The sequence below is a fragment of the Girardinichthys multiradiatus genome, chromosome 4 (genome assembly GCF_021462225.1).
Source record: "Girardinichthys multiradiatus isolate DD_20200921_A chromosome 4, DD_fGirMul_XY1, whole genome shotgun sequence".
NCBI lineage: Eukaryota > Metazoa > Chordata > Actinopteri > Cyprinodontiformes > Goodeidae > Girardinichthys > Girardinichthys multiradiatus.
This window is the reverse complement of record NC_061797.1, coordinates 33,673,095-33,699,581: the sequence shown is the minus strand read 5'-3', so window position 1 is coordinate 33,699,581 and position 26,487 is coordinate 33,673,095. Positions and strand designations below refer to the sequence as shown.

The 26,487-nt window shown below is 38.7% G+C and overlaps 1 protein-coding gene across 1 annotated transcript in view; it reads left to right on the top strand.

Moving 5' to 3' along the window:
* ush2a (Usher syndrome 2A (autosomal recessive, mild)) overlaps positions 1-26,487 on the top strand; it is a 360,158-nt gene that overhangs the window by 226,416 nt on the left and 107,255 nt on the right. Inside the window, exons 57-63 of the mRNA XM_047364117.1 lie at positions 571-734; positions 1,423-1,632; positions 6,913-7,115; positions 7,195-7,307; positions 8,428-8,644; positions 10,350-10,518; positions 10,640-10,849. Of these exons, the coding sequence (XP_047220073.1) occupies positions 571-734; positions 1,423-1,632; positions 6,913-7,115; positions 7,195-7,307; positions 8,428-8,644; positions 10,350-10,518; positions 10,640-10,849 (1,286 nt within the window). The remainder of the gene's footprint in view (positions 1-570; positions 735-1,422; positions 1,633-6,912; positions 7,116-7,194; positions 7,308-8,427; positions 8,645-10,349; positions 10,519-10,639; positions 10,850-26,487) is intronic.

The following is a 26,487-nucleotide window of genomic DNA, read 5'->3' as shown; positions in this document are numbered from 1 at the left end:
GAGACTCTGCAAGGCATTCTCAGCAGACCTTCAAGATTCGTTTGGGTCTGCCAGGTCTGACCGGCATCCTTCCCCACCATCGGAGCCAGCTCACCACCAGGTAGTGGTCAGTGGAAAGCTCCGCTCCCTTCTTCACCAGAGTGTCCAAGACATGCGGCCGCAGATCAGATAACACGGCAACAAAGTCGATCATCGAACTGCGGCCTAGGGTGTCCTGGTGCCAAGAGCACATATGGACACCCTTATGCTTGAACATGGTGTTAGCAATGGACAATCCATGATGAGCATAAAAGTCCAATAACAAAACACCACTCGGGTTCATAACGGGAGGGCCATTCCTCCCAACTACACCCCTCCAGGTGTCACTGTCATTGCCAACGTAAGCGTTGAAGTCCCCCAGCAGAACAAGGGAGTCTTTGTAAATAGCCTTGAGGCGGCATTTGTTGTGAATCGATCCTGTATTAATTCACTGAGTTGAATTGAATATAAACTGAGATATTGACATCACTGGAAGACAGTTAATGTTATAATTCACACATGCATCAAGAGCATCATTTTGTCTCTCCACAGATTCACCTATTACCAGTACCAGCTCACGGTTTATAATGATGTGGGCTACACTTCTGGAGATATTGTTACTGCAGTGACCATGGCAGGGGTTCCCCTCAAACCTCCTACTTTGTCTGCTCATGCTATCAATCACACAGCTGTACAAGTCAACTGGAATAAACCTTGTAAGATTACCTATTCTCTGTTCACATCACACTCTCTTAAACACAAACATTACATCCAGTAGAGGTCTTCCTTCATAAATATTTGATATTTGAACTCTCACTATTTTACAGCAGATCATCTGTAAAATGCAAACACACATTCACATGTGCAGCCCCTTCAGATTGTAGCCAGGTGCTACTCTGCACATCTTTTTGTTAAAAAGTTTTGGAAAGCACAAAAAAGTCATTGTTTTAAATTATTTAAAAAACATTTCTGTTGATGAATTATTATTAATCATCATCATTCAGCATTATTTGGTTTTACACCAGTTGTGGCAGCCCAGTTTCTTTTGAGTTTTCCAGCCGAATGAGGGTCAAAAACAAATCCAGTCGTGAAACTAAGGTATATTTTATCCTGATCAACCTTGAATATTAGGTTTAAGCCAACGAGTGCTCATATAACATAAGATAAATTTGAAACTTGCATATGAATTGTTGAACGAACATTTTGATCTCATTCATTTAACTGTGTGCTCCTTATCAACCTTTTCAGTCAGATAAATTAATCAAAAACCTTCATGCATCACTATCATAGTTAATTTGTGTAATAAATTTTAACTCAAGAAATTTCAGAAGTGAAGTTTTAGATAGAAAATTTTTATTTCATTTAACTGATCCCTCACCCTTACTCTCTTGTTGTATTTTTCAGCTCTACAGGACCTGCAGGGAGAGGTGGAATCATTCTTTCTCACCATCAAGTCTTCCAAGTCAGGCCCGCTGTTGGCTTATGGGCCTGAGGTTATGTCTACTGTGATAGGAGACCTTTGGCCTAGTACAACATATCTGATATCACTGCAGGTGTTCAATGGTGCACATAATACAACTAAAGCAATGGTTAACGTCACCACACCTGATGGAGGTAGGAAGAAATAACACTATAAATATTGACTAATTTAAAACAACCTACTATTATAAAATGTTAATATCCATATGTAGTGGTGTAATCATTTCATTTTTCTTTTTTGTTTATGTATAAATTTAATGAATAGTGGATCTTCACATTACATTCATGAGAGGTGTTTGGGTTAACATGTATTTCTCTGCAACATTTTGCTTCACAGGGGATGTTAAACATCATGTAGTGAGGCATGAAATCAATACAAAGTGTGTGTGAGACTGATTCAAGGTGCTGTAAAATGCTTGTTTGCACCATGCACAAACACACAAAAACTGCGCTCGTGCTTCTGTACAATCAAGCCATATTCTACCTCTGAAGCAAGATGGCAGTGTCCTTTACAACTCAACAGAAATTTTTTGACACTAACAAAATATAATACATTTCTCATGAATTTTGGCATGTTCGAATGGAAAACCTATTCCAAAATATGCAATCTGTAGTGAATTCTAAACCTGTTTTTGCAGTAACACTGATAAAGTTGATTGATAATTATATGCATAAAAAATATATTTTTTGGAAATATTGATATGTTCCAATAAAACTCCCAGAACCTATTGTTCAATTATTTATACCTCTCTACAGTTTTCCTCTATATGATTATAAATCTTGGGCCACTTTCTGCCATGTTTTATATTTAAGTGTTCACTTCCCTCTCAGTAACTGTGTACAGCCATCTTTGTCATTTTTATCCATCACCTTTCCTATCCTGTCTAGGTATATCATATGTCAGAGGGCTCCTTCCTTCTCTCTAATCTAAGCTGTATAATAAAAAGTGCATTAAAAACATTATAAAATCATTAAGCGCTAAAGGCAAAGCGTGGCTCGTTTAACTGAGAGGGCTCTTGAGGTAATTTCATTATTTTACAGCTATAAGAGTGTGCACACACGCATGCACCTAAGAGGCCTAATATATTTTAACTAATGTAGTTCAACCCTACCAACCATCCTAACGTGGCCTGCAATCTATAGGGCAATGCTAACATCAGGGCTAATTGGCAAGAAAAATACACGTACATGTCTGTGTGTGCAGAGAAGGAAGCTCAGTGTTCAGCTTTGCACAGATAATGCCATTCTGCAGTAAATTGAATGTAGGGCGGTGGGTTGGGTTCAGGTAAGTGCTTTGGCAGCAGATGAATTGAGTTAACATTTCATAGCCAACTATATTTTCACTTAAAATAATACATGAAGTCTGCATGATTACCTTTTTCACACCAACTGACCTTGTAGATCTGTCATTTCCTTTGTTTGAATGTTCCCTCTCATTTTGAATTCCTTGCAGCATGATTCCTGCACATCATTGCTCAATAAGTCATTTTTTTCGACCACAAAGTAAAATGTTATTCCATCTCCAATACAGAGTAGGATAGATTTGAAATTAAACTGATGCATGTTTTTTAATATATTTTACAAATTAAAATTGGTGGTATTCATCTGTAGAGATAACAGTATCTGTCCATTCTTCAAGTCGTGATTAACCTCCGCCCTAAAGTCTTTTCCAGCTTCTAACAAGTTTTCATCTAGTGTACTGTATTTACAGTAGCTTCATTCATGTTCCCATTGACTCTGACCTTCTTGCCTCTCGCTAATAAATAAAAGCGTACCACACCATGATGCTGCCACCACCCTGTATCCCCACTGGCGCAGTATGTTTAGTGTGATGAGTATGGAGCTAAATTGGGGCCATAAAGTTTGTTCAAACGCAACAAATTTGAACCTGAAAAATAAAAGTTTGTTCAAATGAAAACAATTTAAACCTGAAAAATAAAAGTTTGTTCAAAAAAAAAAAAACTTGAACCTGAAAAATAAAAGTTTGTTCAAAAGAAAAACATTTGAACCTGAAAAATTATTTTGAACCTCCCCTCAAAACATGTGAAAACTGGAAAAAACGATTTGCAACTGAAAAAAAAAACCAGATATGAAACTGGAAAAAAAAGTTCAAAACTACTTTTCAGATTCAAGTTTTTTTTCGAACTTGCTGATTTTTTTTTTTCGGCTTCAAACTTCTGGCCCTGTTTTGGCATGGAGGGCAGCGCCTCAGATCACACGGGTGCGGAATCATGACTGACAGCTCAACACGCGGCTGAACAACATATTCCCAGCTGTTGCATTCAGGGACCATGGGAACTGGAATTATCTGTAATACATCATCGAGAGGAGCCAGTTGAGGTGGCTCGGGCATCTATACCGGATGCCTCCTGGACGCCTTCCTCGGGAGGTGTTCCAGGCACGTACCACCGGGAGGAGGCCCAGGGGACGACCCAGGACACGCTGGAGGGACTATGTCTCTCGGCTGGCCTGGAAACGCCTTGGGCTCCCCCTGGAGGAGCTGGAGGAGGTGTCTGGGGAGAGGGACGTCTGGGCGTCTCTGCTGAGTCTGCTGCCCCCGCGACCCGGTCCCGGATAAAGCGGAAGATGACGAGTACGAGTACAAGTACATCATCGATATTCTATATATATGTGATTGGTTTTGAAAGATAACATGCTTCACCGATAGAAGCAGCTTACGTGAATTTGCACAGCATTTTAAGTCCGTGTTGGAGATTTCCCATGCTCTCAACATAAAGCAAAAGAACTGCCAGAGTAAGCGGCAAGAATGAAACCAGATGCGAAACGAGCCAGTATTTTCGGAATATCCTTGCATAATTAAGCCTGGACTTGTTTTCACATGGACTGGACTCAGGTTTCGGTTCCTGGCACATTTTTGATTAAAATGTATTTGGTCTTAAAGGTCTTTTGTGAAGTGACTCACAGCCAGGGTCAAACTGGCATACGGGGCAACCGAGGAAATCCCCAGGGGACCGCTGGCTTAAGCATTTATTATTTTGTGAATGTTTAGTTTTTAATAACCGCACAGACGCAGGGCGAGCGCGACATCAAGTACGCAAGAGGCGACAGTTTCTGGGGCGCTGATATTTTTCTGGATCATTGTGCCCTAAACTATGCCATATCAACCTGTTAAGGACAACCTTTATTTATATGATTCATAGCAGTTTATATATACATATATATATATATATATATATATATGTATATATATATATATATATATATATATATATATATATACATACACACATATATATATATATATATATATATATATGTATATATATATATATATATATATATATATATATATATATATATACATACACATATATATATATATATATATATATATATATGTATGTATATATATATATATATATATATATATATATATATATATATATATATATATATATATATATATATATATATATATATATATATATATATATATATATATACACATACAGGGGTTGGACAATGAAACTGAAACACCTGTCATTTTAGTGTGTGAGGTTTCATGTCTAAATTGGACCAGCCTGGTAGCTAGTCTTCATTGATAGCAAATTGCACCAGTAAGAGCAGAGTGTGAAGGTTCAATTAGCAGGGTAAGAGCACAGTTTTGCTCAAAATATTGCTCAAAATAGCTGCTAGGAAACCACTGCTGAGGACAGGCAACAAGCAGAAGAGACTTGTTTGGGCTAAAGAAGACAAGGAATGGACATTAGACCAGTGGAAATCTGTGCTTTGGTCTGATGAGTCCAAGTTTGAGATCTTTGGTTCCAACCACTGTGTCTTTGTGCGGCGCAGAAGAGGTGAACGGATGGAGTCTATATGCTTGGTTCCCACCATGAAGCATGGAGGAGGAGGTATGATGGTGTGGGGGTGCTTTGCTGGTGACACTGTTGGGGATTTATTCAAAATTGAAGACATACTGAACCAGCATGGCTACCACAGCATCGGCTTACTATTCCATTTTCAACAGGACAATGACCCCAAACACACCTCCAGGCTGTGTAAGGGCTATATGAACAAGAAGGAGAGTGATGGGTAGCTGCGCCAGCTGACCTGGCCTTCACAGTATGGTTTGGGGTGAGCTGGACCGCAGAGTGAAGGCAAAAGGGCCATCAAGTGCTAAGCATCTTTGGGAACTCCTTCAAGACTGTTTTGCTCTTGATACATCATAAAGACTTGCTGTCTTGGTCACAGATGCGCCAGAAAGACGTACACCAACAATTTGTCCTCTTTTGAACTCTGATATGTCACCCATAATTTTGTGTGCATTTCAATATTTTGAGCAAAACTGTGCTCTTACCCTGCTAATTGAACCTTCACACTCTGCTCTTACTGGTGCAATGTACAATCAATGAAGACTGGCTACCAGGCTGGTCCAATTTAGCCATGAAACCTCCCACACTAAAATGACAGGTGTTTCAGTTTCATTGTCCAACCCCTGTGTGTATGTGTGTGTGTGTGTGTGTGTGTGTGTGTCAAAATAAGTTTTCATGTTCAGATGTTTTTCTTTTGAACAAACTTTATGGCCCCAATTTAGATCCATAGATGAGCATTGTACAGTGTTCATTTTCTGCCAAACATAGCATTCTGCATGTACGCCAAATAGCTGAGCTTCAATCTCATCTGACAAGAGCATCTTCTTTCACATGTTTACTGTGTCCCTATTCTTTGGCAAACTGTAAATTTGACTTTTTTGGCTCTCTTGCCATTCTTCCATAAAGTTCACATTTGTGAAGTGCAGAGCTAATAGGTGTGCTTTCAGCAGGTTCTCCTCCTGAGCCGTGGCTCTCTACAGCTCCAGAGTTGTCTTTGCCTGACTTGTCAGTTTAGGTGGACTGTCATGTCTTGGCAGGTTGCAGTTGTGCCATACTCCTTCCATTTTTTGGAGATGTATTGAACAATTATCTGTGTTCTTAACTGTTTTTATACCGAGATTAAATCACACACATTTGGTCTTATTAGATTACCTCTGAAGGCAGTTGGTGGCACTGTATTTTATTTGAAAGTATCAGAGTAAATTAGGCTGAAATCAAATGTATGCCTCACTTTCAAGATTTTTATTTTTTTTTAAATGTTGAAAAGATTTTCTTTCCATTTCACAAGTATGGGCTTCTTTGTGCTTTTCCATCACACATCCCAATAAAGTATATTGTAGTTTGTGGTTGTACGGTGACAAAAAAAAAGGTGAATGGGTATTCATACTTTTGCTTAACCCTGTAGAATCAATAAATCCTCCTTCACTCATTGGCATATCTGCTAGTTTAGATCAGAACTGGAGGATTTATTGATACTACAGATTCTACAAAAACATTTTTGGATAGTCACCTTTCATTTTGTTACATGTTATTTTTCTTCAATGAATTACTTTTTTATGTGTTCCTCTTATGCCTCTTTCAGAGCCAGAAGGGATGTCTGCTCCTGAAGTGGTTCCAGTAAATAGCAGCACGACACGTGTCCTCTGGTTCCCTCCTTATCGAACCAACGGAGCAGTTACTGGTTACAGCATCTATGTTAATGATCGTCTTCATGGCAGTGTAGACAACAGCTCTGGTTCATACCTTCTGGGGAACTTGCTGCCTTTTACAGTCTACAATATACAAGTATTCAATCAAATGCTATATAAAACACAACATTTCTGCCAAATACTTTTTATGTCATCTTTTATAATGTGTGCTTCAGGTGGAGGTGTGCACAGTGTATGCATGTACTTGCAGTAATATTACCAAAACAACCACTGTAGAAGACCTGCCAACTGACCTGCCCAGTCCACATGCACAAGTAATCAGTCCCAGGTAATACAGATGTGCACTTTGGGTATTATTACTCTTTTACTTTTAAATTTAAGCGCTACGTTTTTTATGATTCAGCAATATTTTTGGTTATGTGTGAAAATTCAAATTAATATTTAGTGAGTACATTTTGATAGATAAAATATTATGAGTATTGGTGTAAAGTGTTTTCTTGTTGGTCCAATAATACAAAATACTCCGGCTTTTCTTTAGCAAATAATAATAATAAGAAACTTTATTTGTCATTGCACTTGTACATTCTAACAAAACTGTCCCCTGTATTTAACCAATCCCTTAGGGAGCAGTGGGCTGCCAATGTACAACACCCAGGTAGCATTGTAAGGGTGTGGCTCAGGGACCCAGAGTGGCAGGATGTAGGATTTGAGCCAGGGCACTTGTGGCCTCTCTGGGATGCAAGTGCCCTGCTCTCTGACCACTGGGCCACCACTCCAAAGATAATAGGATGCAAATCATTTGGCATTCAAAGTCAAGATTTTTGTGCCCTTGCGCAGAGCAGTAGTAATTGAACATTTACTTTACAAAAGGAATACAAATCAAAAAATTGTAATTACATTCAGATGTGGAAATGGCTTCACTGCAATTTTTACCCATGCATCTCAATTGTGCCATTGAATAGTAAAAACATATGATATTATTGAAACCATCTCAGCAGCAAAGGTTGAATTTCATATTAGTATAACTTTAAGTTTTCTTAAAAAAAACATCAAAGTATTTACTTGTAGCATTTAGAATGCTCTGCGTCACATGTAAAATGAAAACTGGTTGTGTTGCAAATATTGTTTCTGATTGTTCGTTTAGGGGCTTTTTTTAGCCTAAGATACTCTGGAGGTTGTAAGTCTGTGTTAAAACATAGATCTATTCCCTGCCAAGAATGTCAATGTTAAAAAGGAAGAAAATCAATACTGAAAAGTGTATAAAAAATGCACACACCCTGGCACTCTAGCTCAACTTTGTCAGGCATTAACCATGCATGAATGGATTTGTGATTTAAAGTGTGTGTGGCTGCATGTGTACATTTGTGAAAATGGAGTGTGAAGGAGGCACTTACTACTGCCTATCACTTTCACTTTGTTTTTGCTTCCCTCCACCTCTCCTCTGTCAGAGCGGTGAGATTAGATTGGACCCATCCGGGCAAACCCAGTGGGATCATGCTGGGCTACGAGGTTTTAAGACGGACCCTTAGATCATGCACTGATGGGTCAACAGGGGTAGCACCATCCTCAGAGAGTGCCCATGGTTTAAGGTTTAAATGTTTGTACCTGCAGTGTCCTGTCGGTCACAGTGTGTGTGGGACATCCTGCTTTCATCCAGAAACACAGGTAAATATTTTTTATCTTCTACTCATAGATGTCATGTAGTTTTTATTTATTATTAGAAACACTCCAAAACACTAATAATAACAAGCAATAGAAATCTTGGTGAGCTGCAAACTAAATGACAAAAGTCTGAGTAAAAAATGTAACTGTGACAAACACTGTTGTTACAAATGTGTTATCATTTACATACAAATGTATGTCTACTACAGCTTTATCTGACAAGACAGGGTGGCTGTGTTCCAATAGGTATTGTAGTCGTCTTGCAATTGGAAGGTTGTAGGTTCAATTCCGGCTCCCTAATGTGCCCCTGGGCAAGGCACTTAACCCCAAATTGCCTACCAATCTGCGTATCGGTGTATAAATGTGTGCAGGTTTTTGAGTGCAATTGGGTGTGACTTTAGTGTAAACCACTTTAAGTGGTTGATACAACTACAAAAGCACTATATAAATTCAGTCCATTTACAACAGCACTTTTACTATAACGGCATTGCTTGCAAACATTATTGGTCTCACACAAAGAGACAATCAAGCAAGTGTATATCAAGAGCAGCACTCCTAGAATGATAGCTGTACCTGTATATAATTTATATTGCTAAAGCTAGATGAAGCTATAGGTTGACAAATTACTTGGTCATGGCAATTATTAAATTGCCATTTGTCATGAAATGCATCAACAGTAAAAACATTGAAAACTAGTAAGATACATCCATGGCTCATGAGACTCATTTGATAACAAGTGAGATCATTTTCTCAGTTCTCTGATGCCTCAAAATCTGATGATGCGTCTGCTTTCATAGTCTCGTTCGTATAAATTCCCGAGTAGTAGATAAAGTAATGAAATGTCAGATACGAAATGTTTGCTCACTTGCGAAGTATGCGTCATCAGCACTTACTCAGGTCGAAAACTTATAATAGTTCATCAATTTTTTTTTTAATCGACGCTGTTACCATGCAATACTTTTTTCTTTCTTAGCACTTATCTTCCAGTCACCTCCTGGTTTCTGGCAATGAGTGCAGTGTTCATGCTCAAAAATACAAAAAGATAACATAAACATACAATGGGTCTATATAGTGATAGGGGAAACACAATACTGTTCTCACCATTATGCATGTTGGATCATTCCCTGTCATAAAAAACAACTCTTGACATCCCAATGGTGGGCAGAGGTATGAAAAATTTGCTGTTATTTCTATTTAAACAAATATTTCCTGGGAATTCCTGAGTAACTAAAAAAGTTTTATTTTGCTTTTCTTGCATACATACAGGTATGACGTTTTTGCCAGTGCAAGAAGGGGCTGCTCCTTTGAAACAAATTAACTCTGACGTACAGCACAAACTAAACACACACTCATTTAGAAACGTTATTATTCCAAATCCACAGAGTAAAGTAAAATACACAGTAATACAGTTGCAGACATGCTTTAAAAGTAAAAATGCATTACTTGTTAATAGAAACATGTTTGTCATGTGTAACACAAGTTTAGAGTTTTTATTTATGATGCAGTTTATTTCCTTAATAAAGAACCACAGGCAGTATTTCATTTCCATATGTTGTTGATTAATGAATAAATGCTTTGAAAATGTAGATTTTTCTATGCAGTTGTTTGATTTTCAGAAATAAATTTGTAGTTTCAGAAAACATTTCTAGTGATCAATTGTTTTTTAACCAACTTTTTCCCTGTGTGTTTTCATTTGTCTGTTAAGCAGATATGCTGCGGTGGACTACTGCACAAGAGAAAGCCACACCATCATTGCTGTGATAAGCATTATTTTAGTTGGAATGAAACATCCAACCCTGTTTGCTGCAATGGCAAACTTGTCCCATCTCACCCTAATCATCAGTGCTGTGGAGGATACTATGTTCTCATAAAAACCAGTATGTTTTTTTTTACTTTCTTTGTTTGGACTAACATCCGATTAATTATCCTCTACTTGATTTGCTTCTAGTCTTCTCAATGTTGCTCAAGTCTTTCCTTCATCTGTCCTTGTCTTTCTAGATGAATACTGCTGTCCTGACCACTTGCAGGGCCGGGTCTCTGTGGGGTCTGGTGACAGCTGCTGTGGGGGGGTTCCTTACTCCATGACAGGCGGCCAGCTTTGCTGCAATGGGAGACTGCATGATGGCTATGGGTTACAATGCTGTGGAGGCCAGATAGTAGATGACATCTTGGTTTGCTGTGATGATTCTGTACATACATATGAACCAGGCGAGTGACAAAGAAAACCACACGTGTAGCCATAATGAAGCATCAGAACTTGCATTATGGGTTCGGCTTCCACCTTATATGCTGCTAGCCAGATTCATGGCAAACAAAGTTTTGCTTGTAAAGTCCTTCAGGCTTAAGTCCTTCGCTCAAAAGACACCTTTGGTGTAACACTAGTTACTCTGAAGCAAAAAAGAGGTTTTTTCAGGGTCAAATCCCTGGTGGTATCTTTTGTGTTTATGATAGTGGGTGGATGAGAGAATTAGGAAGAAGATGACAAATGACAGAAGAGAGGATAAGAATGGGTTGAGAGGTAGACACATGGTGCAGGAACGTGGGGTCGTTTCCCTGTCCTCCTCTCCCGCAGTGTCCCAAAGCACCCGGCTACCATGGCACAGATGGGACTGTGCATGTGTCTATGTGTCGATGTCAACGTATGTGTGTGTCATTAGACATCTTTGTCATGGCAGATGATGATGAAACGCGCTCAGGATGGCACCATTGAGGGCACTGCCAAGCCCACAGCAGGAGAAATACACACTCATTCTTTGTCTCTCACGCACACACATAGACATATTAAACACAGTCACACACACACTCAGAGTCGACAGGGTGCACTCAGCAGGGTTCGCCTTGTGTTGAATGCCAGATAAAGACACGTGGACTCTATTCATCACCTATAAACAATGGCCCCATATGGGCAGGCTTATAGTATTCCATTAGCCTATCAACCATGGCTCACGCATGCACTAACACAATTACACGCACACACACGATATCTGTTTCATCAATTTATTTATTGTGAAATAAATGTATGATTAGACAAAATTCGCAAGATTTTCTTTTTGTCTGTTGTTAGATTCTCCCACTTAGTCTCTTGATGGACTGTACATGAAACACTATAGATGTCCAGTCTTGTTTTTCTACTAAGTAATAGTGTACATTTAAAGACTAAGTTATGGTTCTTTGACCCCTGCAGATGATTGCTAATATCATTTTGTTGTTCTTTTCTTCTCCTGAACTATATCCTCTTTTCTTTCTTCCAAATGAGCAGTCTTTATGGTCACCCTTCATTTGAAGAGGCCTCCCAAGGAGCACATATGCTCCCCACCTTCTCAACCTCTTTGTCTTCCTTCCTTTCTTTTTCTTATTTTTACAATTCATTTTCATCTTTTTCTTTTACCTTTTGTTTTGTCAATTTAATCAATCAGTTCTCCAAAGCGTCTGCTCTTTGCTTGGTCTCTTAGTCTTTCTTCCTTCTTCCAGATTATTTTCTTGTCACCCTCCCTCTTTCCCATTCACTCATCAGTCATTAGCGTTAGCTTCCCCATTGAGAGCATATGGTATGATGGATCATAGAGCTAGGAGTGCTAGCAAGGCTAAGGGCCATTTGCCGAGTGCTATGCACAGTTGGGGAGTGCTGCGGCCAACTATGCAACCTCAACCCAACTCATTGGTTTCCAAAGAGTCGCACACAACATGCATCCAGCCACACAGGATAGTTTATTTAACCTTGGCGCCACTTGTACTCATTACTCTGTCCTGTTTCATCTAGACTTAATTTGTTTTATTTTGATAAAGTGCGAGAAGGATTTGTAAAGTTGAGCTGAAATAAATGCAGATCAAAAACCGAAGAGAGAGCTGCAGAAACAGAAAACATTGCAATATTTACATTATGCAAAATAATATTAATTGAATTATAAATGATAAGGAACAGAAGATATAAGAAAGATTTAAACAAATTCCAAATAGAAATAACATTAGCTACTAAATATTTAAAATACCAGGAAAATGGAGGGTTAAAGTTAGTAGGGGTGAAAGCTGGAAAGAACAGAATAATTGTGAAGAGGTAGATGGAGCAGATTAAAGGAGGAGTGAAGGGTATCCCATTGTGTCCAGCTGATAGACTAGGTTAGGCTGATGTGATTATGGTGTCCCTGAAGTGCGATCTATCACACATTACCATCCACACTGTCAACAACCATACACAAACACTGCAGGGGAACGGCAATGCCAGGAGACAGCTGTCTGGCAACAGATACTCATACCGGCTTGTGCTCACGTACACAAACACGCCAGTATTCATATCAACACAAAACCACAGTTGCATATTAACACACACACTTGTAGGGAAACATGAGAAACACACAACCTCCCTGTGTAAAACAAAAATCTGTTTCATTCATTCTCCTGTTAATCTTAATTTGTTTTATGTATAAATTTCTTTTAAGATAGTGTCAAGCCTTCCCTGATATTTTTATAGGTTTGTACCTATGAAATTGCACTCAGAATGGCCCTACAGGCCCTTATCTTCTATGGCTGGAAAATCCATCCCCAGAACCAAATAGCTTGTACCAAAGTTCAGAAAACTTAAGGTTAACTTCTCTCATTAATAAGTTGTTTCAATGTGGTAAACTTTGTGTATCTCTCAGTAGTTATGTTACTTTGTTAAATTATTCATACCGCTTAAATATTTTTGTCACGTTACAATTACAAGTCTAAATCTGTTTTTATTAGCATTTTATGTGATAAACCAACACAAAATATGGTGTAACTTGATGTGGTTAGAATATTATTAATAGTTTATAAATAAAAATCTTAAAAGTTTGGCATGTGTATGTATTCAGCCCCTTTTCTTCTGGTATACATAACTAAAATCAAGTTTCACCAATTGCGTTCTGAAGTTGATTAGCAAATGAGGTCCAACTGTGTTTAGTTCATCTGAATATGAATGCAGGTGTTTTGTGAGGGTCTTTGAGGTGTGTTAGAGAACATTAGTTATCAAAAAGCATCATGAAGACCAAGGGAAAGCTCAAGGAAAATGGAAAGGGAATGGACCTACCACAACATGGCTGTCCACCTAAAATTACAAGCTGCGCAAAGAACTCATTAGTCAGACAGAAGACCAAGGGACCCATGGTAACTCTGCAGTTACTATATAGGTAATCAGCTTAGTTGAGAGAATGTAGGAAGGAAAACAATGAGTTATGCACCCCACAATTATTGTTTTTATTAAAAAAATACAAAAAATAAAACCACTGTTAAAAGACAGCCATTGCAAGTCTTGATTGCAGTTTGTCAAAAGCAATGCAGAGGATACACTAAACATGTAGAAGAATATGCTCTGGTCAGAGGAGATCAAAATTAAATTTGTTATTCTTCATGCACGGTGGCACAACAGAAAAACTGTTAAGAATTCACAAAAGACTTCCAAATAGGGAAGATGTTCATTTTCTAGCAATATTACAAATCTTAACATGCAGCCAGAGCTTCACAGATTGGCCCAGTCAAAGTCCAGACTAAAATCATATTGGGAATCTGTGGTAAGTTGGGAAATTTGCTCTTCATAGACACTCTGCACTCAGTCTGGCTGTACTTGAACTATTTTGCATGACTATTTGTTTCTGAACATACAAAATTGGTTGAAACATACCATTAAACAACATTTACCCACAATTTGCATATTTCCCATTTGTATATGGGAAAATAAATTTAACCTTTTTCTTCTACTTCACACTTATGCTCCATTTTTTGTTGGTCTATCCCATCAATCCAGGTAAATACATTAAAGTTTGATAGTTGTAATGTGACAAAAGGTAAAAAAGTTAAAGGGTTCTAAAAACTTTTACTATTCACTGTGATACTGAATGATACCGATCAACATCTTTCTCATCATGTTGTTATCCTCAGTTCTAATAAATATGGTAATACTTTTACCAAAGTATTTCTGAAATATGTCTTGCATCATAGCACCTTTGTTAACAAACATACACAAAAAAACACAAATGGAATCAAAAGAATCCACATTTTGGATATGATGGTGTAATGTACTTTAGTACTTTAGTTTCAGGACTGACTGTTCTGCTTCTTCCATTTTATCAGAGAACCAGTGGCATGGATTTAACCTTGGATTTCTTTTTAAGCACCCACTTTTGATGTAGAGACACCTATGTTGCCCAAGTTGTTTAGTCAAGTCAAGTTTATTTATATAGTGATTTTCAGCAACAAGGCACTCAAATCGCTATACATGAGGAAAAACATTATAATGATACAGAAAATCAAACACAGAAAAACAAATCAAATGGCACTAATAATCCTAATAGCTCATTAAGTCCTCTGTGGTAAGGAATTCATCCTGTGCTAGAAGAAAAATGATAATATTAATCTTTGAGGTTGCTGCTATGAGGCAGTTGTGGTCCCATCATTCAAATAACCTGGGTCACTGGTAAAACAGTTTTAGTCTAAACTTTTTAAATAGTAATAATGTTTGTCTGTCACTGGTATGATATAGTTGTAATACAATCCTTTTAACAAATCTAAAATTCTCTGGTCATTGGTGTAAAAACGGCTTTAGTCCAAATTTTCAAATACTAATAATATTTGGCTTTCACTGTTATTCCTTCTGAGAAATCTGAAAATCTATTAAAAGTAATGAAATCACACATTTAGGTAGATGATAAAAGAGACCACATTAGGTAAGAAGAGGAAGAAAAATAATATTTCACACTTTATCCTTAACAGGATACAGTTTGAGATTGCAAAAAAAAAACTCAGCACAAAGAAGCAACATATATACGAAATAACATCATGCAGGGGATCCGGTGAAGGCGGTGTGAAGGGGTGCATATGTTTATTTTGAGCATATGTGTGTGCATGTGAGTGTGTGCAAAGTAAGTCTGTGAAGCACTGTCACAGAGGTTGTTGTCGTTGATGATACGATGGAAGGTTCATCAACCGGCCACAAAGTTCTGAGCAGGTCCACAGATGTCCTCAGGGAAGGGAGGGAGTAGAGCATCATGTTTACATAACTTCCAGGAGAGGTTGAAGATAGCCAGCCATCAAGACTGTGGAGGGGAGCCAGATTCAGAAAAACAACAATTACTTGGGTTAGACTGACTCTTAATTTTCCGTCAGCCTGGAGAGTCTCGCTGGTGCTTCTCAATGGTGAATCCAAACAGCCAAATTCCTGGTCCTTTCCGCCAGATCCGAGCGAACAACTTTGTCCAAGATTTATCCCATTTCACCCCTGAGTCCAGGAACCGCAACCTGCCTTTGATCCAGTCTGCGATTCAGCTCACGTAACATCTCAGTCTGAGTGTTGATCGCTCTGCAGGGGGGATGGGGGGGGACAGAGAAAAGCGTCCTCCTCCACCGAGAGCAGAAAGAAAGTTTAGGGTAGCTCATTTACTCCACTAAAGCAAGTACATTAGAAACAACGTGCACGTGGACGTAAACATGAGTATAGGTGAAGCAACAACCAAACTGTACATTGTTGAGGTATACATCAATGCCAAACTTGTTGCAAAGCAAATGTCCTAAATTGAAAGGACCAGAATACCGTTGCATAGATACATTCATGGTAAATTCTTGTACCCAATTAACTTTACTCATGTGTTAGGGTGTACAAAATAATTTGCTTTTACCATCTTCTGAATGTCCTCATCTGTCAGTAATTTATTTAGATTTCTCAATGCATTGTCATAGCAATTGTGTTGCAGATATGCTGCTGTGCTTTTGAATATATTACAGAAGAACTGAGTGCTAAAATATTACTTGGTAGAGAAGACCCTGCAATCATTAAACAGATTCCAATTTTTAAGGGCACCTGAGGTATTGTATCTAGAGCAGTTGGCAATCACAAAATATCCTAATGGACTGAAAAAGGTTTCTTTAAAGATGTGTTTTTGTTTTCATTAATACATTTCTTAATCTCAATGCATGAGCAGAAATTATATCAGACCCTTGATTGTATGAAATGTATTTTGTTTGTCTAATAGTTCTTGAACTAATTATAGGATTTCTACCGGTAGACAGGAGAAAAGTGAACAGTCTTGCTTGTTGTGTATTAAAACAACAATTTAAAGAATCCAGATACTTGTTACCTGTAACTGCTCAGGTCACCAGTCGATCACCGGACAACACACAAACAACCATGCATAAACACACTCATACCTAAGTGCAATTTAAACAGACCAATTAAGAGACATGCTACTGGACTGTATTGAGGAACCCAGTGTATCTGAAAAGAATGCAAACATGCACAGGGAAGACATGCAAACTCAATGCAAAAAGACCCAAGGCCAGGATTCAAACCTAGGACCTTCCTACTGCAAGGCAACAGTGCTAAAACTGCGATACCATACAGCTAACTTGCAGCTAATGAACACCCAGAAATGTTGGCCTGATAAAACGTAAGCCAATGTACTGTACACTTGTCAACTCAGTGCTTCGGTCTGGGTTCGTTTTGCTTGAATTACTGTGGTGTGGTCAGGTAAGCACTCAGCCTGTTGCAGTACTAAGGTGGTATGAAAGCCCAGGTTCCTTTTAATAGCGACCTATAGTTTGTGTTCATTGTTAGCTCTGGTGTCTCTCATCCACTTCTTGTCAGTACTCCACAGATTCTCAATGAGGTTTAGGTCAGGCCATTTTTCTAGCCATTCAAGTATGGTGACAATTAAAGGAGGTATTGGAACTTTAGGCAGTTGCCAAGTCATACTGGAAAATGAAACCAGCACATCCATATAGCTTGTCAGCAGATGTATTCATGCTTGAACATTTCCTGACAACTAAATATTTTCTTAAAACACTAAACACCACTGGGCCAACACTAGCAGAGGACATAGCTTGCCAAATCACTGACTTTTGGAAACTTAACACTGGATAGTGTGCCTCTTCACTCTTCCTCCAGACTCTGAAATTCGAAATGTTCTTTAATTTGAAAAGAAGTATTTAAATCACTGAGCAAAATTTCTGTCCTTTTCTAATGGTGTAGACCAAACATACCTTGAAATACAGAAAACTGTGACTGCCTGTTTCACGTGGTGCAGGTCCTTCTAATGCAGCCAGACTATTCTGATCCTTCAGCATGCATCAAACATCTGTAGGCCCTGTGCCCAATGCGGTGTGTGTGGTTTCAGCCACAAACCATTTAAAATAAGTCAAAAAATTGCAGTTGCTTCTATGTATAGGCCAGAAACAGTGCTTCTTCTATCTTTAAGTGGTTATAATGTTGTGGCTGATTCGTGTAAAAGTCATCAGTAATGCTGACCTAACTTCTGCATTGCCCTTTTTTTGGTTGTGGTGTGTTATTGATATGCACTCTAATCCTTCCTTCAGTCTCTCCAGTTGTTACACAATAACACAAAGTCTCTGTGCTAAATCCTTTCCTTTCAGATCTGCTTGTTTGTTTAAACAGCTTTGGTTACACTTTCAAGTATATTTAGCACTGTTTGACTTCTAATAAGAGTCCGGGTTTTCTTGCAGTGTTGCCTGCTATGCTGCAGGTTCACCACTAACTTTTAATCTCTTTATTTAATTATCTTTTCTTTGGTGTCTTAGTTAGTATATAAGATATGCACCTAAGACTTTAGTGAGATTATATGGTGTTTAGAGGAACTCGTGGGATGCCTTTGGCCTCCCATTGTGTCCCAACTCTCTCCCAGTTTACTGTGCGCTTCACTAATCATTTCCCCTTTACACTTTTTCGTTCTAGTGTCTGGGTCTCAACTCTTCTATCTGCCCTCAACCCCACTGACACTATTCTCACTGTGGGTGCTACCATAAATGCTCACCCCACCTCACTTTTTCCTGAAACTGGGTAAATGTTAAAATTGTGAGCATTCCTTTAACTCCTTCTCTTACTTACTCCCTCCGTGCCAGCCCAGCAGGCCCTATCCAAACGTTCAAGGACAAATCTGAATATCCCTTTTCACCGTTTAAGTGTTAAAAGCCTGGCGGTGCCGGGGTGTTATCTTAACGCGCCTTGCCATGCCATCATCAGAGCGCGTGATGAAAATGGCTGTGATGATGCTAAAAGAAAAAAAGGAGGGGGAGAAAAAGTAATAATCAAATATGTTTTTCAAGGGCACAGTGACCATTTGCTGGAGGGAAATTATCCCAGTAGTTAAACTAGCTCACTCAGAGACTGGCTGCGTAGTGAAAGGGAATACATTTGTGTGTGTGCGTGGGTGGAAATGTGCATTGAGTTCTTATTTAAACTTGCTCTGTGCATCCAACACCTTTTTCTGAAAGTCTCTGTGTTCATACCCGTCTATAATGTATCTGCAGTTTAGATGGATCTTTACAGGTCCTTAACTGTTTTTGTCTGTAGGTTTTAATCAGTTTTCCAGTGTGTAGATATCTGCGCGTATGTTTATTATTGCCAAAAACCCCTCATTACTGATGGGTAGCAAATGGCCAACACTCGTGGATTCCAAACAGCAGCGTCTGGCTGCTTTAGAAGATAAAGTGCTCTCTTAACTCAGGAAGACATTTCTCTCTCTGTTAATGTATTTATGATGATGACTTTTCTATTAGGTTTACTTTAATGACTGGCAAGAGTAAAAGCACAGGCTGTCAGAGGCACATAGAGTACAGTCAGTCAATGTTTTATTTGCATTCATCCAACTCTTAACGTTGGTGTCACACATTATAGATCAGTTAAAATTTATCACGAACTCGTGGCAATTTCTATCACTAGGGTGTCAATGATTTTTAGATTTCAGTTCTGCTGTCAAAATGTCAAAACACTATTTCTAAATCAGTATTAGAGCTGCACCAATTGTTTTTCAGGAAATTAATCAACACTTTTTATTCCTAGATTATTTTAAACGATAATGTTTCCTCCCAAAAAAGCATTTTTCTAAATGGAAAAGGTTTTATTTTTTCATACCACAAAATAAAACTTAAAGTTTTGTAGTTTTGCACTTTTGCACAATTATATATATAAACTGCTACTCCCAAAATGTTTGAATTAAGATACTGACATCATTTACAGAATTAAATTAAGACCAGATGAAGTAAAAGTAATTTAGTCTTCTGTATTAGTTTTTCTGTATTACCCACACAGACACAGCCAAGCAGTCAATTAGCTGAATGTGTGTGAGGGGGGGCAAAGTAGCAGACAGGCAACCTGTCTAACCTCAGAGGGCATGCAGAAGCTCGATAACAATTTGAACATACTTCTGTTTTTGGTTTTTTGGTCTTTTTCTGTCTCATCGCCAACCCTTTGGTCCATCTTTGCAGCTTCTCATACTTGACTTTGTGCTGCTGAGGTTGTTACAAAACCACACAGACTGTCCAAACCTGACTTTATTGTCGCCCTACTTGACGGTCTTTCACACTTCAGACCACTTCAGTCATTGAAAACTTTGAAAAACATATATATACAGGGTTTCATCTACCATATTTGCTTTGAAATAGTTGTACACAGTCAGCCCATGACTGGAGCCAAACTCCTGACGTAATTAAAGTCACAGACCCAAACGCATAGCACTGTAAACTGCAGGGGGAACTTTCTGCACACACTTTGATTTAGGGTAACTTTTAAGAGATTTAGGAAAATATAAAAAGATGAAATTATAAAGATTGTGTGCCGACTAAAAATATTGACAGATTTTTATAGTTGACATCATCGAGGATGTTGATAAATCGTGGCTGCCCTTAGTCTATAATCTGATAGTTTTTAATCTTGATATCTTCAGTGTTTTTCCAGAACATGGTATTGATTTAGGAAATAATTGTAGGTAGGTTATGATACATGAAATTATATTAAGGCTCAGTTTCATAACTTTTCAGAAATCAACCCTGAAGTACAAATACTTCCTTTGCAGGGAGCTATCTTTATTAGACATCAACAGAATGATGAATGATGAGATCTCTTTACTATATTCCTCTGGATTAAAAATACAGGTCCTTCTCAAAATATTAGCATATTGGGATAAAGTTCATTATTTTCCATAATGTAATGATGAAAATTTAACATTCATATATTTTAGATTCATTGCACACTAACTGAAATATTTCAGGTCTTTTATTGTCTTAATACGGATGATTTTGGCATACAGCTCATGAAAACCCAAAATTCCTATCTCACAAAATTAGCATATTTCATCCGACCAATAAAAGAAAAGTGTTTTTAATACAAAAAACGTCTACCTTCAAATAATCATGTACAGTTATGCACTCAATACTTGGTCGGGAATCCTTTTGCAGAAATGACTGCTTCAATGCGGCGTGGCATGGAGGCAATCAGCCTGTGGCACTGCTGAGGTCTTATGGAGGCCCAGGATGCTTCGATAGCGGCCTTTAGCTCATCCAGAGTGTTGGGTCTTGAGTCTCTCAACGTTCTCTTCCCAATATCCCACAGATTCTCTATGAGGTTCAGGTCAGGAGAGTTGGCAGGCCAATTGAGCACAGTGATACCATGTTCAGTAAACCATTTACCAGTGGTTTTGGCACTGTGAGCAGGTGCCAGGTCATGCTGAAAAATGAAATCTTCATCTCCATAAAGCTTTTCAGCAGATGGAAGCATGAAGTGCTCCAAAATCTCCTGATAGCTAGCTGCATTGACCCTGCCCTTGATAAAACACAGTGGACCAACACCAGCAGCTGACACGGCACCCCAGACCATCACTGACTGTGGGTACTTGACACTGGACTTCTGGCATTTTGGCATTTCCTTCTCCCCAGTCTTCCTCTAGACTCTGGCACCTTGATTTCCGAATGACATGCAGAATTTGCTTTCATCCGAAAAAAGTACTTTGGACCACTGAGCAACAGTCCAGTGCTGCTTCTCTGTAGCCCAGGTCAGGCGCTTCTCCGGCTGTTTCTGGTTCAAAAGTGGCTTGACCTGGGGAATGCGGCACCTGTAGCCCATTTCCTGCACACGCCTGTGCACGGTGGCTCTGGATGTTTCTACTCCAGACTCAGTCCACTGCTTCCGCAGGTCCCCCAAGGTCTGGAATCGGCCCTTCTCCACAATCTTCCTCAGGGTCCGGTCATCTCTTCTCGTTGTGCAGCGTTTTCTGCCACACTTTTTCCTTCCCACAGACTTCCCACTGAGGTGCCTTGATACAGCACTCTGGGAACAGCCTATTCGTTCAGAAATTTCTTTCTGTGTCTTACCCTCTTGCTTGAGGGTGTCAATAGTGGCCTTCTGGACAGCAGTCAGGTCGGCAGTCTTACCCATGATTGGGGTTTTGAGTGATGAACCAGGCTGGGAGTTTTAAAGGCCTCAGGAATCTTTTGCAGGTGTTTAGAGTTAACTCGTTGATTCAGATGATTAGGTTCATAGCTCGTTTAGAGACCCTTTTAATGATATGCTAATTTTGTGAGATAGGAATTTTGGGTTTTCATGAGCTGTATGCCAAAATCATCCGTATTAAGACAATAAAAGACCTGAAATATTTGAGTTAGTGTGCAATGAATCTAAAATATATGAATGTTAAATTTTCATCATGACATTATGGAAAATAATTAACTTTATCACAATATGCTAATATTTTAAGAAGGCCCTGTATATTGCAAATCAACCAAAAGATTACTAATTCATCAAAAGATTGATAGCTGATCCCCAATTAAAATCATCAAAAATCTAATTTATTATCTTTACATAACTGAAACAAAAGAGCAAAAGCATGAATAACTAACAGCCAAATGAAAGTAACACTAATTCTAACTTGCACACTACAAATGAAGAAATAATTAGCAACTTGTGGAACCAAGCTGTAAAACACTAACAATTAGTTGATCAGTAGTCTACACATTTTCCAAGAGCTTATCTGTTTCATAGAAGAAATGGATTTTATGACCTAATTTGACACCAGTACCTAATATTTAGTCCTTAGAAAAAAATTTGTTTGGAAATTCTTGAAGCTTGCTGTTGACGTCTTAACGTCCTCCTTGGTCACATTTTCTCCAATTATTGATAACTATCTTTATTGTCCATGGTATATAAATAATGATGTGGAACTTGGTGTACACTTCTCCTTATTTATATCTTTGTATAATTAATTCTTTTCATCCTTTGTCAGCTCTCTGTAAACCTAGCTAAATGGTGCAACTGACCAGGTGACAGGAAATCCTACCAGCACAGCCGAACTTTGTTTTAGGTTAATCAGGTTTACTAAAAGTCATGTAAGGTGTGAACTCAAGAAGACTGGATGTTGAAAATGAAGCAAAGTACTAGTTTATAGGTTTACACAGTTACAGTATGCACTTAAATAGTTGCAATTTTTGTATTTTTTTTTCATTCCCCTTCCTAACAACAGATGTTTGTTTTTCAGTTGAGATGTTGCGAATAAATTTCACATTCGAAGTGGAAAAAGTTTGGAAAGGATTTATCATTGTGTGTATACCTTTGAGACCCACTATGTATTACTATGCTTACGTTTGCATGTGCTGTCACACACACGTCCAGCTGGTAATGTTGCTGTAATAAGAAAAAAAATCACAAAGACAATAGGACAACTGGTCTTCTGGGAAAAACGTGTGCATATTATTTTATTATGCGAGTGTGGTTGCTGCCTCATCATCCATACGTGTGTTTTCACAGGGGAACACCTTACACTGTCTGAGGAAGTCAATCCTTTGTGATTTCATCTCTTGACATGACATGTAGTCAGGCCTCTGTGGAGTGCCAAGTGCATGCATGTGCAAACACACTTTGTGTATTGGAGAACACAAAAGGAATTTGTAAGTGAATATTATTAATGAGAAAAAACAAATTTTCATGTAATTTCTTATTAAAGTCTTTGAAAATAATTATTAAAAAACAGTGCATGTCTGTAAAATAGGTAGAGGGTCTGTTATGCCTAAATAAAATGCTATGAATGCATGTTCTTGCTGTGCACTTGGTTCCACACCCCTTGTAATATATTCAGGTATTTAAAAGTGTTTGGTTTGTTTAAAGTTGTGGAGAGGCTTTGGTCTCCTAGAGAGCTCGGATTTACTAATCCACAACACACATTTTTATCTTTAGTTCGTTGGCGGGTCTAAATATTGACTTATCATTAAATGGAATGACTGAAACCCTAATAATAATTCACATTGTCTAAGCACCTTGTGTTGACGCTGTGCTCCCGATGCTATTAACGAATGTATGCAAATCCTGCATAAATCTGAAGATTAAGGCTGAAGCTTTCATTGATGCAAAAGAGAAAAAAAGAAGTGTGTATTAAAATGTTGTCAACGCATAGACAATTACTGAAAAAACCCAGCTTATAGAGAAGTGGAGAAAAAATGTGTGTTTTTGTGTATGTGTTGCAGAATGTTAACACAAATGTTCAGGCATGTCAGATAACGCTCACAAAGACGGATTGGATTTCTGCTGAATGGATGATAATGCAATAATAACGAAAGCTGCAGTACTGTAAACAAACATCAGAGTGCACTGTAAAGTTGCAGAGAGACAGAAAAAGTAAACGTGGAAACAAAACTGGATAAACAAAGATTGAGACAGGAGAAAACCATCAAGATGTTGCATAGAGAGGAAGTTAGGAAAGAAGCATGCAGTAAAAATAAAAAATCTTCAAACTAAAATAACCAAAGAAGTTACGGCTCTGCAAAACGGTAGTCTAGGCTGCTGCAAACTTACTTATTTTCATATGAAACTGGTCAAGTTTAGGTTTTTATTAAAAAGAAAAGGTGGTGATAGAGACCAGATCATTTTAAAGACACCATAAAATGACTAGAGAGATGAAAACTACGTAAAAATCATGGAGAATGTAGAAACAACAAAGGATGCTAAAAGTTCAGTTTTAAAAATTGTCAGCATGAAGAGTTGGGCTCTGTGTTTGCTAGATGATACACATGAACACCACTGACTTGATCCAGTTTAAATTAAAAGCTGTTAGTTGTTTTAAGCTTCACATTTAAATGGAAGGAAGGAGTAGAGGTAAGAATGGTAATATGATGAGTAAAGGGACATTATTTTGAAAAAGTGTTGAGCTGTTTATTTGCACGTCATTGAAGCTGAAGTAAGGCGCAGTGGGAATTGGCCACCAAGACCCCGCTCCACTCCGCAACATCTGCCGCTGCTAAGTGAGTTAGCACCCGTCAGGCTGCCTTTATGTCACACAATCACATACACATGCATTTCCTTGTTATATGGAGCCTGTGATGGATGTGTTGAGGATATAATACACTGCAACAGTGCAGTATAAAATATGTGCCATTCTCAACTTTTGGCCTTAAAGTGGAATGATTGCTTAAATTAACAACATTTAATGTGCTCAAAGTATGAATGCTGATTAGAGTGTGAAACAATAAGTTATTTATCACTTTATAAGTAGCTGTAGCCTGTTAAAGGGCCATGATACAGAGCTATGACTTAGAGTTTAATGTCCGTTGTTAAATAAAATAGCCAACGCAGCTGGGGGTCAATAATGCCTCAGAGAAGAATATCATCAGTTCTTAAGTACATTTCCGTAATAACTTTTAAGCATATTGATGTTTTCTTCATCTAGGCAGTTACACCTGTTCTGTAAACACAAATGTCTCCAATTAAAATAAAAAGCTTTTATTATAGACTCTCACAGTTAGACTTTTGTTCTGTTCTGCCTTCATTGCAGCACATTTTTAGTATGACCCTTCTATACTCATTTGTATTTCTAATACACCATCACACCAGGATGCTGCTGACTCAATAACACTATATTTTAACCTTAATTGAATGCACGACCAAGCCTGGAAGCAGTGGTGGATTTAAGGATGGCCATCATGGGCCCCCACCCAGGGTGGCATTTCGCAGGACACAGCATGGAGCATCTACACAAAATAATTCATGATAGTGGCATTTGGCTTTTTATTACCCGTTTTAATATTCCAATATTAGTCATATCTTGTTACTGTGCACATCAGTTATTTTTCAGTGTAATTAGAGATTATAAAAATGTCTCGATATTAAGTGGAGACCTGTACTTTATACACATGATGTAGGTCTGTAACTGGTTATTTGATTAAGCTGTGTCACGTGACCACATAGCCAGGCTGTGGAGACAGAATTCTGTCAAAGTATATACAATTGTATTGTAGCGTGTTCAGAGTTGTGTGTTGTGCAGTATACAAAACTGCCGTATTATGTTTTTTGTTTCGGGGTTTTGTTGCTTGGGAAGGGAAGAAAGGGTGTCTCCCATCTGTTTTGTATGGCGTGGCTGTGGCCTACAGCAACTAAAAATAAGAATTCACCGCTTCAACTAATGTCATCTTGTGGGTAAAATCAACATGTGATAACGACAGCATTACAGTGCTGTCAGAAGTAAACTTTACCCAGCCTAAAACACGGTTTAAGGCAGCCTTACCTTCCACGTGGCGCGGTCTGCAATAGCCAGTGCAGCTGTATCATGGACATTCCGGCAAGCATTAAAATAGAGGTGGGAGACTGGGACTGTGCAGTGGTGGGCTAGCCATTGTGACGGAGTCGTTGTGACCCAGCAGGCTGCCGCTGTGGTTGCAGACAAAAATGGAGGCACCAGTGAACTGAGTTGACTGTGTGGTGTAAAAACTCCCAAATATGATGAGAAAACAGACTGGGAAGCTTTTAAGGCTAAGTTCGAAATACTGTCAGCGGCTGGTCGGTGGATCAAAAAGCTCCCCAGCTCGCCATGTGTTTGACGGGGGATGCCTTGTCCTTCCTGCTGCTGCTGGATCCTGCTGAGAGGAGCGACTATGGTGCCCTAACAGGCGCACTGCAGCGGCGGTTCGCCCAGTGTTTCTGAGCAGAGCTCCTGTGGTCGGAACTGAGTGCATGACGAAGACTTGGAGGGGAATCGCTATGGGCTTCAGCGAACGAGGTGGAGAGTCTTACCAGGAGACCTTATGGGCACATGCCACCCGATATGCAGACTGAACTGGCTCATGAT